The 16,067-nt window shown below is 35.9% G+C and overlaps 1 protein-coding gene across 2 annotated transcripts; it reads right to left on the minus strand.

Annotated features, from left to right (window-relative positions):
• Window positions 1-237: 237 nt before the first annotated feature.
• Olr1 (oxidized low density lipoprotein receptor 1) lies at window positions 238-11,583 on the minus strand. Of its 2 annotated transcripts, XM_047551554.1 has the most exons (6): window positions 11,458-11,583; window positions 7,019-7,120; window positions 5,133-5,378; window positions 2,425-2,564; window positions 2,158-2,273; window positions 238-1,862 (listed from the first exon to the last, which is right to left on the minus strand). In XM_047551554.1, the coding sequence occupies exons 1-6, from the start codon at window positions 11,531-11,533 to the stop codon at window positions 1,712-1,714; spliced, it is 831 nt and encodes a 276-aa protein (XP_047407510.1). In that variant the 5' UTR covers window positions 11,534-11,583; the 3' UTR covers window positions 238-1,711. The 2 variants fall into 2 exon arrangements, with proteins under 2 accessions (XP_047407510.1, XP_047407509.1); XM_047551553.1 differs by lacking the exon at window positions 11,458-11,583 and having other exon boundaries at window positions 7,019-7,590.
• Between the last annotated feature and the right edge of the window lie 4,484 nt (window positions 11,584-16,067).

Consider the following 16,067-nt stretch of genomic DNA (forward strand, 5'->3'; position numbering starts at 1 on the left):
ACAATTACATATCTGCTAGAATGACTAAAATTACAAGATTGACAAGGCCAAATTTTGGCACAGATGAGATGAATTGAATCACTCTAACACTTTGAGTAGGAATGTAAAAGGGCAATATTTTGGAAAATTGTTTAGTGGTTTCTTAAATAAATAAACACATGCCTACTGCATGATTCTGGCATTCCACTCCTAGGTATTTACCCAAGACAGAAAAAATTAGATGTTCATACAAAGATATGTATACAAATGTTAATAGCAGCTTTATTTGTAATTATCAAAAAACTGAAGACAATCTAAATGTCATCAACAAGTAAACAGATAACAAACAGGTGGTAGTATTTTTATACAAGGGGGTACTCAACCTTAAAGAATGAAGGATACAAACAAGGTGGAAATGCATGAATCCCAAAATAATTATACAAAGCCTACAAAATGCAAACTGATAACAGACTGGTGGCTGTCTGGACAGGAAACCTGTGGGAAGGGCATGATAAATCTTTTAGGGGAGATGGATTGTGTTCACTATTTGGATTGTGGTGACATCTTCACCACAAGGGGACATTTTTATATGTGGGAAAATATCAAACTGTCTACTTTAAATATATTCAATTCATTATATGTCAATTATATAGCAACCAAGCTATTAACAATAGAAAACATCTCATTTTCCCAAGGAAATGTGTATGTGTATTTATATTTATTTATGATGCTGGATAAAGGCTTCCTTTAAAGAAGAATAGACTGTGAATAGGGTGGAAAACTCCAAAAATAGAAGAGAGATTTCTAATTTCATCTGTTTCTATTCAGCAATATTATCGTATCTGACTCCATTTGTTCCAGAATTGAGTGTCTTGATTTTTGGGTCTTGTATGTTTCCGAAAGATAGCAAAGCAAAAGAGAGTTGTAGAGGAGAATGTACTTTAGGGGGGAAAATTCTATTATTTTTGCCTCTGGGTCATAGATCCTGTGATTCTAACAAATACTGTTTTGAGGGGTAAAGCTATTATACCAGTCTTTAGTAAAGATGAGATAATGACTGATTCAGAAACTGATAATGGGTTTGAATTAATTCCTAGAAAAGACCATGCAATTGCTAATTATTTCCTGGGGCACCACAATCGTTCCAAAATGTTTGTGGGAGGTGGTATGCACATGTGTAAATGGTAGAGCCTGGAAATAGGTCAAAATTAAAAAGAGAATGGCTTTTAAAGTTGAGAATGTGAGCTTCTTGGCTTTGGCGCATTTCTCCAGTTCTCCTTCATGTGCACTGTTTACAGGCCCATTCCCCCACCCACCTCCTTTTTTTTTTTTTTGCCTTCTGCCTGCAGTTGGGCAAGTTCTCTATGTTCTGTTTTCTTTGCAGTATTAGAAGGTGGGGGAAGGCAGAGAAAATTGAGCAGAGGGTTCCCAAGGTTGGAGAGAAGTCAAATTTTAAAATAGAAAAGGGAAGAAGGGTTGAAGATTAGCAGGGAGACTTGGGACAGACCAGTTGAAAAACGACAGACGATGATGAAAGAGTGAATCCATAACTTTTCTTGTAAAGGCAGTAGGCATCTGGATACCCAGTCTTAGTTTCTGAAACAACCCCGTCTGTCTCTGTTACCAGCTGATCACTTGCAGTTCTCAGGACTGTCATAGTTTGTAACTAAGTGATGAAGAGTAGCTTAACTTCCAGAGTAAAATTTAAAGACCTTCTTTTTTTCCAGATCCTTCAAATTCCCTGTGCTTTCAGTAGAATTGCCTTCTTCTGACATATACTGAATGCAACTAAAATGCAGTTTTCAGCAAAAACAGCTCCCCGTTGTATATATGCACAGGTGCCTGACGGGTACATCTGTGAAACGGCACCCTGGAGTCTAAATCTGCAGGCGAAGGAAAAACAAAAAAAAGTTAAATTTACTGCCACCTTGTGTCAGGATCTTAGCTTGGTCTTAAAGATTCAAATCAATAAATATAGGAAGAAAAGCTCTAGAGAGACCTGAAAGGGTAAATGGGCAAAGCCCTTTGTGAGAGAGGTGAAGAAGGACACTGACAAATTTTCAAAGGTTCAGTGTGGCAAATGAGGACAATAGTAGAATGTGGCAGTAACTTCAGAAGTAGATTGGATAAGGAACAAAAAACTTAAACAAGGGGTATCAAAAGGAGTAAGAAACTTACAAGTGGGACATCAAAGGAGAACCATCCTCCCAGAACCATGAGTACTTGGGTTTCCTCAGTGACAATCCCATCCAGAACGGGAAACTGGAATGGGAGATTGCTTCCTGGATGAAATTCTGTGGACAGTAATGTCTCTTAGTTGATTGAACTGCTGTTACAAAATAGCTATTTTGGTTCTCCAACAAGTGAACCTCCCCCAGGTCCTAAACCAGATTTATGTTAATATCAACCAATGCTCCAGCCCCATAATTATTCATAAACACTAACCAGATCATCAGTGTTACTAATTTTCAGCAACTGGGCATCCAAAGACAAGCAGTTCTCTCGGCTTTTTTCCCAATTAAATGGTCCAGAGGGAAATAGGTAACAACTTTCTTCATGCCAGATCCAATCTTGAGGACAAGGACCTGGGAAGTGTTGTATATCTAATCAGTGAGTTATGTTTGAATACAAGTATTTCTATAGTTATTTAACTAATTATCCCCTTAGTCCTCTCACATGCATTTCTTCTTCATTAAAATATATCCATACTCTACGAATACCTAAATTACATCTTAATTTCAATTTTCCTTGTGGCATAAACCAAGATAATTTAAGAATAGGCTTTATCAAATAGGTTAAAGCAGGAGGGAACTGAACAATAAAGCAGGAAAGTGATTGAAAAGGACTTGCAAAAGGTCAGGTTGAAAGCAACACATGCAACTTTCTTAGCTTCTTAACGTGCCTGTCATATTATGAAAGTGTCAAAAATATTGGTTTTGTGGTTGAAAGAAAGTTTAGGTAAGTTTTACAAGCTTTAACAAAGTAAGAAAGACACACTCAAAATGTGGCATTGAAACCAATTCTTTTTTTTCTGTGTGAGTACAAAACATACATGTAACATTACATAACATGACAATACTGTATAAAATATACATAATTACCATATAATATTATGAGATATAAACTTGAAAAAACACAAATCTTATTTACCATGTGCCAGAAAGCACTGGAAGTACTTCATATATATGAACTCATTTAGTCTTCATCACAAATCATTGAAGTAGTTTCTGTTAATACTCTTCATTTCTCAAATAGAGAAAATAGGAATATTTACCTAGTCAGTCTAACTTCCAAATCTACATTTTTAATCACTGTGACACATTACCTCTCAAATTTCTAAGTTTGAACTCTTTAAGAACACATTTCTCAGTGAGACTCACAAGACTTTCTGATGTAAAATCTTAGGGTCAATGTGGAATCTGCCACTTTTAACAAGTGCCTTGCAAATGAAGGTCTGAGATCCATTATTTCTGACACTAAGTATGAAATCCATTACTGTGATGCTCCTGCATCTCACCAGCTTGATGACCTCAAGCAAACACATGGTAAATCATCACTCTCCCTCTTCATATATGCATTGAGACCACACTCTTATCTATAAGACAAGTAAAACCTGCCTTAAATTTGAGAAAACTGGCATATTTTTCCATATGGTATTTTAGTATTTTTATATATTTATTGAGAATCTTCTCAAAGCTAATTGATGAAAGCAAAACTTTATTTAGTATATCTTCTAATTGTCCTTTATCTGACACTGTCAAGGAGTGGCATACATTACCTGGTGTGTCTGCCAGCACTGGACATATCATTTATTATGTTTGATTAGTTATCTATGCTTGACATCTCTGGAAGATGGTTCTAAATGGTCCTGACACATATTTAATCTCATAACTTGCACCTGATAAAGACAGAACTGTTTCACAGCCTTACCTGTGAAATAAACTGTTGGTTGGTACATAGCTAAGTCTGCTTATGTAAGCATTCCTGTCCTTGATATATAGCCTTATGGCCCTTAACTCTTCTCTGAGACTCATCATTTATTTCCTTGAAAGCTCCCTTCCTAAAAAGATTAAATATATGTAACTAAATATCAGTCTGTCTAGAAATCCCTGCTTATTTTGGAAATTTAAATTACTCTGTAAACAGTGAAGGGACTTTATACAAAACTACTATCATTTTTATCATTTAATTTTATCTTGGTCTCAATTTTTGTAGAAAATGAAGGGATGGGTATCTGTGAACTATTGTTATATCATATTTATTCTAAGAACTTACACATTTGAACTTAAGTGAGCTGTACGAGCAGTAAGCTAGAGAACAGCTGTGTATTAGTGGCACTTAAGTTACTAATCCTGAGACCAGGGCACTCATGCACTTCACAGAAAGCAATGCATCTCTGAAAGTGACTCCATCTCACACCTTCAAACCCTCCTAAGACTAAAATTATAAACCTGTTTGGATTACACACCATAGAAAGACTAAATAATGCAAATAGCTTCCATAATAATATCAAAGTTAAAAATAATCTTGTAGATGCTACTATTTCTCCCTGACTTCTAGATTCTGAGTCCTGGGCAGTTGGAATCAATTTAATTCTTCTTACATAAAGGGAGTTTTTGGACCCCTCATATTTTTATCTATCGTGAAGTATCTACATAACTCTTTCACAAAAGCCTACCTCAATTGATTCTATTTAGATTGATGAAGTGCACTTTCACATAGTATTGCAGAATGAAGTCTAATGCAGAAGTAAGGGCAGAGTTGCAAGGACAAGAAGACTCCTTAGAAAAAGAAATCTGATAATTAAGATACGTTGGAATACAAAGAGGTAAGTACCTATAGCACGCAGTGAGGATGACAGGGTTCTTCTAGACAAATCTAAAAACTAGAATTTTTAAAAGAAACAAGTTCTTTTTTTAAGGAAGAAAATCTTAAATCCATCAAAAGGTGTGGTTAATTAAATCAGATGTATCCAGGATTTGACGTGTGGTAGGGTGGAGATGACAAAAATAGAGAACTCCCAGGTGTAGACCATTATGAATGAATAATGAACGATACATATGTCAGTATGACAATTCTGTGCCTAAAATAATTATAAAAAAATAAAAATTGAACAGAAAACCTGCTACTTCCCCTCTTTCTTCCCACAATACCTGAAAAGTTTTCCACTTTCTTCAGAGCTTCTTGGAGATTCAGGTTTTGCTGGTGAAGCTCCATTTGCTTTTTGGATTTTTCATCCAGCTTCCAGGCAAGGGTTTCTATCATTTCCTTGAGTTCCTTCTGTGACTTCTGAGAAGCATTTTCTGCCTGCTGCTGGGCTAAAATCTGTCCCTCCAGGATGGTTTCCTGGTGCGTAAGGTTGGCTTGGTGTTGCTGCAGGAGATCAGACACCTGAAATACTACATCAGAGTTGAATCAATTCCAGCCCCCAATATAGAGTCACTGAATTTTCACAAAATCAAATAATCGATTTTGACAACAGGTAAATGTCTACAATAACATTATGAACTTGAATAACTGAGAGGCAAACAGCACTTCAAAGTCTATTGGAAAACGATTCTGATTTCACCAGAAATTATGAATTTGGAAATTATTCAATACTCCTGTAGTGTCTTTTTAATGTAAGGAACTTTCTGATACTTATGGTAAAAAAATTACCAATAGTTTGTTTTTTTATTGAGAGTTATACACAAATTTAAAAAAAATAAGTCACAGCACAGTGAAATAAATAAAATAGAGATAATCTAAGACAGTCAGACACCCACCAGACTCAGTGACTATTAGCAGGAATGTTACTAGTGGTTTAATCTATTTGTGTCTTAATTCCTGTGCTATATCTCCTCTGTCTCCTCCCATTTTGTCTACCTTTCCAGACTTCCTAATTTTATTTAATGACCAAAACCCTTACCCTATTTTGAGATAGTCACCCACAAAATTATTTTAAGTTACTGTGTCACTAGAGTTTCAAGACATTTTTTGATTTTTGTTTTTGCCATAACACATTTTAGGAAGGGTGGAGATGAAACTAAGGTTGTGAAATCAAGCAGCAATGAATGTTATGGGTCAAAGATCTCAGTTCTAGAAGATTGATGGTGCAATCCCAAGCAGATCCCTTGCCTTGAAGCCAGATTTGAACCTGTTGGAAAGCGATAAAGCCTCAAAGATTTCTGCCAAGCAGTGCTGCCTAGTCTCGGACACTTCTCCCAACCAGTAAGAAAAGGCCCTTAGTGTTGACAGATTGAAAATAAAGCTGGGTATGGTAATGCATGCCTGTACTCCCAGCTACTGAGGAAGCTGTTGCAAGTTTGAGGCCAGCCTCAGCAACTTAGCAATACCCTGTTCACAAAATAAAAATTAAAATGATCTGGGGATATAGCTCAGTGATAGAGCACCCCTGGGTTCAATTTCTAGAACCAAAAGAAAATAAAAATGTCTTATGAACTTGAAAAACTCAGAAGCAAATAGCACTTCAAAAACCTTAATACGTTAGATCCCACTCAGTTGAAATAGCTGGGATCTACTATCTAAATATACAGACAAACTAGATGGATGGATATGATTTTCTTAGCCACTCTGGTCCTTATTTTCACTTCTGCTTTTTCTATTAATACACCCTCTTTCCTAAATGATCATGTAATAAATTTAAAGTACATTTAGTTTAAAATGCTTTACTTAGACTGTTTCTGATTCTTAAGAAGGGTATTTAATCATCTCCAACAAACCTCAACAAGAGTTAATGAAATTCACCTTGGGTTTGTTCAAGAGAACTTGTGGATTAGTTACTTTAAGTAATTTTACTCCCCATCATTCTTGGATTAATATATGCTTTTTCTTCAAAGTTATGAAAATTTAATAAACCACTACCATGTATAATCATTTCATGCCTCTAATCCATTTGAGGGATTAACACAATATACCCATTCATCTGCCCACTCACTTTAAATACCTTTTGCCTAAAATGAATCTAAATCAAGGCTGTTTTGTAGTTTTTATGAAACAAATTCAAACCCAGACTCATCCCACCTATTTTAGCACTTACATTTCATCCCCAGCGTTATGATGGTCACCAGTAATCCTGTGCAAAGGATCCCCAGAGTTATAGCAGCAGGACACCACCAAGGAGAAGAAAGAAAGTGAAGACCTAGAGGGAGAGAGAGAGAATCAGAAACACAGAAACGACGGAAGCAAGTCATCAAACCATTCTTTGGATCTTGTCTGTACTTGACTCCTTCTCTCTCATCCTCCCAATGGCTCTGCAAACAATTCTTCATACTTACAGATGAAAAATGTGAACAACTAAAGAATTTAAGTAATTTACTCGTGGTCACACAACTGGTAATTTTAAGAGCTGGGATTCAACCAGATATCTGACTCTAAATATCTGATTCTGAAGTCAATACTTTGTCTAGTCTATTTATTCATTTTTCTAAATATTTTTTAGTTGTCAGTGGACCTTTGTTTTATTTATATGCTGTGCTGAGAATGGAACCCAGTGCAACCCACATACTAGGCAAGCACTCTACCACTGAGCTACAACCCCAGTCCTGTCTAATCTCTTTATAATGACTCTTTTTTACTGAAAAAGAAAAAAAAATACATATATATATATATTCTTTCTTTGTTCTTTTTAGATATACATAACAGAATGAATTTTGACATATTATACATACATGAAGTATAACTTATTCTATTTTTATTCAATTTAGGATCCTATTCTTGTGGTTGTACATGATGTGGATTTACACTGATCATGTATTCATATATGAGTATAGGAAAGTTATGTCCAATTCATTCTACTGTCTTTCCTCTTCCCATCCCCCTCCCTTCCCTCATTCCCCTTTGTCTAATTCAATGGATTTCTATCCTTCCCCTCCCCTCTGTTCCTTTGTTGTGGGTTAGCAACCACATATCAGAGAGAACATTTGGCCTTTGGTTTTTTGGGACTAGCTTATTTCACTTAGCATGATATTCTCTAGTTCCATCTGTTTACCAGAAAATGCCAAGATTTAATTCTTCTTTATGGCTGAGTAATATTCCATTGTGTATACAAACCACATTTTCTTTATGCATTCATCTGTTGAAGGGCACCTAGGTTGGTTCCATAGCTTGGGTATTGTGAATTGAGCTGCTGTAAATATTGATGTGTCCATGTCACTGTGGTATGCTGATTTGAAGTCCTTTGGGTATAGATCAAGGAGTGGGATAGCTGAGTGAAATGGTGGTTCCATTTCAAGTTTTCTAAGGAGTCTCCAAACTGCTATCCAGAGTGTTGCACCAATTTGCAGTACCAACAGCTATGTATGAGTGAAACTTTTTCCCCATATCCTCACCAACATTTATTGTTACTTGTATTTTTGACAATTGCCATTCGGACTGGAGTGAAGTGGAATCTCAGTGTAGTTTTAATTTGCATTTCTCTAATTGTTAGAGATGTTAAACATTTTTTCATATATTTTTTGACCATTCGCATTTCTTCTTCTGTGAAATGCCTGTTCAGTTCCTTTGCCCATTTATTGATTGGGTTATATGGGGGGTTTTTGGTGTTAAGTTTTTCAAGTTCATTGTATATCCCATTCACAATAGCCTCAAAAAAAAAAAAAAAAAAAAAAAAAAGAACATGAGAATATATCTAACAAATGAGGTGAAAGATCTCTAAAGTGAAAATTACAGAACACTGAAGAAGACCTCCGAAAATGGAAAGTTCTCCCAGGTTTCTGGATAGGCAGAATTAATATTGTCAAAATGGACATACTACCAAAAGTACTATATGGAATTAATGCAATTCCTATTCAAATTCCAATGACATTTTTCATAGAAACAGAAAAAACAGTCATGAAATTTGTTTGGAAAAATAAGAGACCCAGAATAGCCAAAGCAATCCTTAGCAAGAAGAGTGATGCAGGAAACATCACAATACCAGACCTTAAATTATATAACATAGCTATAGTAACAAAAACAGCATTGTATTGGCACCAAAACAGATATGAAGACTAATGGAACAGAAGACAAAGAGATGTGCCCACATAAATACAGTTATCTCCTACTACACAAAGGTGCCATAAACATACATTGGAGAAAAGACAGCCTCTTCAACAAATGGTGCTGGGAAAACTGGAAATCCATATGTAGTAGAATGAACTTGAACCCCTATCTATCACCCTGTACAAAACTTAACTCAAAGTGGATCAAGGACCTAGGCTCTAGACCAGAGACCCTGCACCTATTAGAAGAAAAAGTAGGCCCAACTCTATCATGTTAGCTTAGGAACTGACTTGCTCAATACAATGACTCTTTAAAGAATTCTCAATCCATCTTGGTTGGCTCAACTACATCCACAGCACAGAGAGCCTGAAGTTGTACTATAAATCATATAAATCACAGTGTTTATAAGTAACACAATATAAATAACAGATGTCAAGCAAATAAACTTTAGTAAATGAATCACCTGGGATTTCCACAAAGAATCCCATGCATGATTTTATGCTGAATTCAATTTTTATTCCACTAAAATTACATCTAGAACTTGGGGTTATTGACCAAAGAAAAATAGGAATGAAAGCTTGATATTCACTTGGTCTATATTAATAACATGTCCTACAACTATATTATAAAACTGTATTAATAGTATGTCACACCAACTATAGACCTGTTATTACAAGAGAAAAATTTATAATTTTTATGAAAACAAGTCATGAATACCACAAGTATATGAAGGTCTGCTTATGTTTGAGGTTCAAACTCAAAAAACAGAGGTTACCAGTTCAGCAGGAAAACATCCCATACAAGGAATTTGGTTTCCTCTTCTTGTGAAATAAACGAAGAAAGCACTGATATTTTTCACCTCTATGAGTAAAGAGGAAAACTGAAAAGTTGAGTAATTTCCTTAAAAATATACAGATAAAACCCAAACATAGGTCTTTAATCCAGTTTTCAATAGCCAGACTGCTTGGAATAGTTACATCCCAAAATTTCCAGTGTGAATGTGTAACCATCCAAGTCAATCAATGGTCAAATATTAAGAATTCTCGAGTGTCAAAAGAAAAATCAAAATTTTTATAGGAAAGAAGATAACTCATTTAGTGATTCAGTAGTTATTATCTCCTTGCATGTGTGTGGCAAACTGGCAGAGAAGAAGTAGAAAACAGTTTCATCTCTTGCAAATGATGCCTAATCCTAACTGATATCTCTGTAAATCCCAACCGATCTATCTGTTTGGTTGGTATTCATTCCAAATTACAGGACATCAGATATACCCACCACTCTTGAATGATGAAACTCCTGAATTTTTAGAAGAATAAAAAAATCACAAGGACATTTCAAATCACAAGAAAAGCACATTTCCTATTACCTAGAGGACTCTTTGTTCTGCATAGACTACTAATTCACCCCCTACTCCTATTTTTTATTTTCTCATCAGAAAGTAATCAGGTCCTTCGCAGTAGATAACTTATCTAATCAGGATTCTGAAAAAAGAATTAATTTTACAATTACATCAAAAGTCAGGCACTCAACATTTACTACATGAATAATGAATGAATGATTGAGTGAATGAATGAAAAATGGATGGCTAACTTGTAAGTCTACCAATAAATGTTTCATTGTTTTCATACCAAGTTAGTTGACTGACACAAATGTTACATCATTCCATGCTCACCATTATTTTACCCATTGAAAGAAATTTCTGTTTTGTTTACAGAAACATGATCTGAAATTTATTCAAATTTCTTATGACACTTGTCTATCTTCCTCTCTTTTAGTTCCTTTTCTTCAGAATGAATATAAAATAAAAGGGAATTTATCCAGGTTGCCTGTGGAGTTGGGCTTATGAATTAATGTATACCTAAGTGGTTTAATTTACTGTGTGTGTCAAACAGAAAGTATAATTTTTCAAAGCAATTATATACAATAGAATATAATTTATGCTAAACCATATTGTGTGTCACTTAACTTGTTTTGGATAATTCATAAAGCATTTCAGGTTTTTGCAGTGTCTCAAGAATATACAAAAATTAGGACTATATACACTGGATGAATTTGTTTTCTGAAACATCTCATGGGATTCTGATTAAATGGGAGTTTGTGATACAGTCCTAGCTTTACTGTTTACTAGCTCCATGAAAGTGGGTGATTTCATTAATCCCTCTGATCCCAAGTTGGCCCTTAGTAAAAGGGAGATAATAATATTACCAATCTCAAAGTGTTATTTGAAGATTCTGAGAAATAAACATTTAAATAGCATAGAGAATAGCTTGAAGTAAATACTCAGTATAAGTTAATCATCATCATCCTCCTCACCATCACCACCACCATTATATTCTACTTGTTTTCCTTAAATGGTACTAATTTTCATTAAATGGCATTAATTCTATTTTCCTACACTCGGACGTTTTGACTTTCTAACTCCTTTCTTCAATAAATTTGCATTTCTGAACTAATCCTGGAATTCTTTCTCTGTATGCATTTGCCCACCCCTAGTACCTTTAGCTTTCTCTCCATTTAACTTCTGGTCAGGCTGATCCTTCCTAGGCTTCATTTTGAGGTCATCAAAAGTCATTTCCAAATTCACTCCAAGAATGAGAAAGTGTAGCAGTCAAGGACTTCAACAAACTAAGAATGCATGAGCTTCTGCTGGAGTGTTTAAATAGCTACTGTTATCTAATAGAAAATGACTCAATCATCCCCGGGAGGAAAGGGAGGCTTTGCTTCATATTGGGAAGTTGACTGACGCAAATTCTTGGTTTATATCTATTGCAGGTGAGGAACGTGGTGATTCTAATATTTCACTAAGCAATTTATGAAAGGAAAAACTGTTCTTTCCATGAGCCTTAGAGGGGAAATGTTGTACATACTTATTAGATAAGATGCTAAAATTCAAAGAGAGTAAATCACACCAAATTTGTGGAAGAAGGTGCATTTGGTCCAATGTTCACATTTGCTTGTTAATTTTACTGTGGCAGACTGTACATAGTGTCTTACAATCAACACTTTTAAAAAATTCTGCTTTAATTAACAATAGACTTGGGCATGTGTGGTGAATCACATATGACTTTCCAGCAGGTGCCCTGGGTAATTTTAGAACTCAGTTCGGGGTACTATTTCATCAGTGGCAGTATAACTTAGCAGCAGAGAGCAGTCTTGAACTGCATGTTAGTTTCAATATCTCCCTTGATCTTCCATCTTGGGGAGTTACTTAACACTGATCTATGTCTCTGTCTGTAAGCTGGGGATGATGTCTACTTGATAATGTTGCTAGAGGGATTCAAATGAGACAATGAGTGAAAGTGAAAAGTCTTATATTTGAAATATAATATGAACTCAATAAATAGTTGTTATAATTATTATTAGTTCTAATATTTAGCACAGTTATTTGCCCAGCAAAGAATACATTTTGGTCTAACCAGTGATTGACTTGAATCACAAACACTCTTCTGTGCACTCTCCTTAAGTATGTCCACATGTATTCATGGATAAAATCCTCATCTATTTTCCCTTCACAAGACACTCATTAGAAAAGAAATATCTCTTTGAAGTTATGTGCATTTTAAAAAAATATCCTTATCTCCTAAAAATGTTTTCTGAAGTATTTACATAAATATTTCTTATGTAAATTTTTTATGTGATTCTAAAATTTGCTTAAACCACTTCAGGAAACAAAAAAAAAAAAGGAAAGGAAAAGAAGGAAAGGATAACTACAAGAAGAATGGAAAAATAAATAAAATCTCCAGGAAATTAATTAGTAAAAATCACCAATTAGGATTCCATTTTCTTCCTTTTCCCTAAGTTTTTCTGTATTCTCTATTTCTGTGCAGGGTATCAAATACCAAATCAAAAACAGCTTCTCTGCAATTTAATTTTTACTCTGTGACATAGTTCACATACAAAAAAACTATCAGCATGTAGCAAATACATCCTTATCAAATCAGCAGGTAGCAAGTCAGTGTTACTTACCTCTATCACCCAAACCCCTTGCCAGTTCCCTGGAATGTGAGTCAGGAAGCAGGATCCTGACTGGAAACATTTCTGCAACCACCATGGTGACTCACACATGAGTAGAATCTTGGAAAATTTCATGTAATAATGAATTAATAGATACTGAAAAGAAAAGAACACTTTATTATTCCCACATGACTTAGTTAATTCACATGCCACTAACTTTTCATAACATAAAACATAACCATTTCAGACATACTATTCGCTATGAAATTAATTAAATTTACATAGTTGTATAACCAGCACCACAATCCACCTCCAGAACTTTAAAATCTTCTCAGACTGAAACTCTGTACCCATTAAATAACTCCTGTGACGGTTCATTGTATGTATAATCTTTTCTGGGCCATCAGGTGCCCAGAATAGGGTGTTTGGGGATGGAATGAACATATTAATTAGTAAAATATACCAGATTTCAAATCATAATGTGGGTGGATCTTTTCCAAAAATTGGACTGAAGAAAAAAAAAGACTAAGCTCCCAACAAATAAGAAAAAATTCTCCAGCAGATGGACTTTGGGCAAAAACTACCTCTCCAACTCTACTGGATCTTCTTTACCTGCTGGCCTTTGGAGAGAAATTGTACCATCAGCTCTCTTGCATGTTGCCACATTTGAAATCCTCTTGAGGTTACCAACTCCCAGGAGTAGTGGATCCTCAGACTACTGACCCCCACTGCTGATTTGGTCTTATTAGCCTCTGTAATCACTTGAGTCAATTCCTTAGAAAAAGTTTCTAAATGTATGTACACATCCTACTGGTTCTGCTTTTCTAGATAACTCTGATTAATACAACTCTCTACTCCTTCCACCTCTCTGGAAACCACTATTCTGTTTCCAGGTTTAGCTAGAACTATGTGCCTGTGCTAACTTCTCATCACTGTGACAAAACACCTGAGATAATCAACTTATAAGAAGAAAGGTTTATTTTGGCTCTTATGATTTCAGATGTTTTAGTCCATGGTCTGCTGACTGTTGTTTTGGGTCTATAGAAAAGCAGAACACCATGACAGGAGAAGCAAAGCTGCTAACATCATGCCAGACAGGAAGTAGAGAGAGAGAAAGGAAGGAAGGATCCAGTATCCAAATGTCCCCTTCAAGGTCATGCCCCCAATGACCTAATTCCTACACAAGGCCCCACCTCCTCAAGGTTCCAACATTTCCCAATAGCACTACAGGCTGGAGATCAAGCCTCTAACACATAGGCCTTCTGGGGACATTCCAGGTCTACACCATAGCATACCTCATATGAGTAGAAACATAAAATATTTGTCCATTTTTGTTTGAGTCATACTTAGTATAATATCTTTAAGTTTTATCCATGCTGTAGTATATCAGAACTTCCTTGTTTTCTAAGGCTGTATAATATTCCCTTGTGTACATTTAGAACGAATTTTTTTGTTCATTCATCTGTCAATTGTCATTTGGCTTCTCCTGTTCTTAAACATTCATGGAGATAGTTTCTATAATCCTTGTGCGGCAGATACCTGGGAAGACATGAAATACTTAAGAAGTCTCCAATTTTCTCCTCTTCCTTGTATTCATGGTCCAATATAATCTCTTCCCTTTGAGCATGAGCGGGACCTGTGACTTGGAGAGCAGCGAAAGTGGTAGAATGTATGTGATCATGCATAAGTGATTACGTAAGATGCAGTGACTAGTATGCTAAACCCTGTCCCTCTCCTATCTCTATTTCTCCATCTAGATGTAGAGAAGCAATCTAACACTGATACAAAAGTCACAAAGAAATCATTCTGCCTGAGGGGCCTTGTGGGTGAATCCTTCTTCCATTTGAGCCTTCAGATGAGAATGCAGGTCAGAAGTCACCTTGATTTCAGCTTTGTGAGACCCTAAGCAGAAGATTCAACTGAGTTGTGCCCATGCTTCTGATTCACAGATGCAAGACAACAAGTATGTGTTGCTTTATATTATTGCTCAAATGGCTCACTGTAATAAGTTACATAGCATATGAACCTCATTCATCCTTTGATAAACTGAATCCTTCTGCCTTTCTCAACTTCCTTAAATCTACTCCCCTTACTGACTTTTAGTGCCTGTGAGGTTGCCAGTCAATATCTATGTTGTGATCTTGGTTCATAAGACAGATGCTTCCCAGAGGTTTTAAGATGGTACTAACTTGTGCCATCTCATCTATTCTTGAAATCATGGTTTTGGCCCAGTCCACTGATCAGCCCTTTATAGCTGATGCCTCAGAGCAATCATAATCCTGAATTCTGTTTCACTGAAACCCAGAGAGGCGGGTGACCTGAGTTAGCCAAGGTCAAAAGGAGAATAACCAAAGGAAACAAAAGCAAGCACTTCTTTAGCTAAACTTGTTACAGTGGTTGTACAACAATTCCCTGAAGCATAAGCAAGAGGGTGCATGTACATGCACCTTGCACTGGTTCAATCCAAGTCCTTAACAGCATGGTGCAAACTAATGATTCACAGGCTTAATGGAACTACACAAGATTGTATAGGATTGTAATGAGGTCATTCCCCACTACTGCAGCTACTTGCCCTTCTGTTCCTATCCCACGTGTGCCTTCTTCGGTACTCTCTTTCCTTTGTCTTCACTCCCTATAAGGAGGCTTTGATAAAAATTGACCTCAGTATTAAAACTGTCACAAGACATAATCACACTCATCAGGATAAAAAAGAAGTTTTATTTCTCCAGGAAACACTTTGGTGAGAAAAAAGAAATGGCAATAGTAATTCCAAGAAAGAAAAATACTGAAGCAGTCATTAACAGAGGCCTATTTTGTTCAAACCTGTTAGGAAGCTGGAGGGCAAAAAGATGATGGCAGTCACATGGCAGGAAAGTCAATGAGGGGAAAAGCCATGTTAACTGGCAAACCTGTTCATGCAGGTGGAAGCTGGCCTGGTTGCAGCAAGAGAAGGCCAGACTAGTAAAGGAAAACACTCAAGAGCTAGACTGTTAGAAAGGATAGAATGCAGCTTAGAGAGGGAGTGGTATAAAAATACAAGAAGCATAAAGGACATTATCCAGCATGTTGGAAGTGCGGATCATTTGTAAAATAAGAGTTAAAATCATCTTAGCTAACACATAAAATACTTATCAGGACCATTGTAAATATTT

The sequence above is a fragment of the Sciurus carolinensis genome, chromosome 4 (genome assembly GCF_902686445.1).
Source record: "Sciurus carolinensis chromosome 4, mSciCar1.2, whole genome shotgun sequence".
NCBI lineage: Eukaryota > Metazoa > Chordata > Mammalia > Rodentia > Sciuridae > Sciurus > Sciurus carolinensis.

Excerpts from the sequence above, each read along its gene's own strand:
- Olr1 (XM_047551553.1), bottom strand. The coding sequence starts at position 7,250 with ATGAAGAATTGTTTGCAGAGCCATTGGGAGGATGAGAGAGAAGGAGTC. Across the intron at positions 5,379-7,018 it reads CATAACGCTGGGGATGAAAT|TATTTCAGGTGTCTGATCTC; the intron begins GTAAGTGCTAAA and ends ACTCTGATGTAG. Across the intron at positions 2,274-2,424 it reads TTAGTAACACTGATGATCTG|AATTTCATCCAGGAAGCAAT; the intron begins GTTAGTGTTTAT and ends TACTGTCCACAG.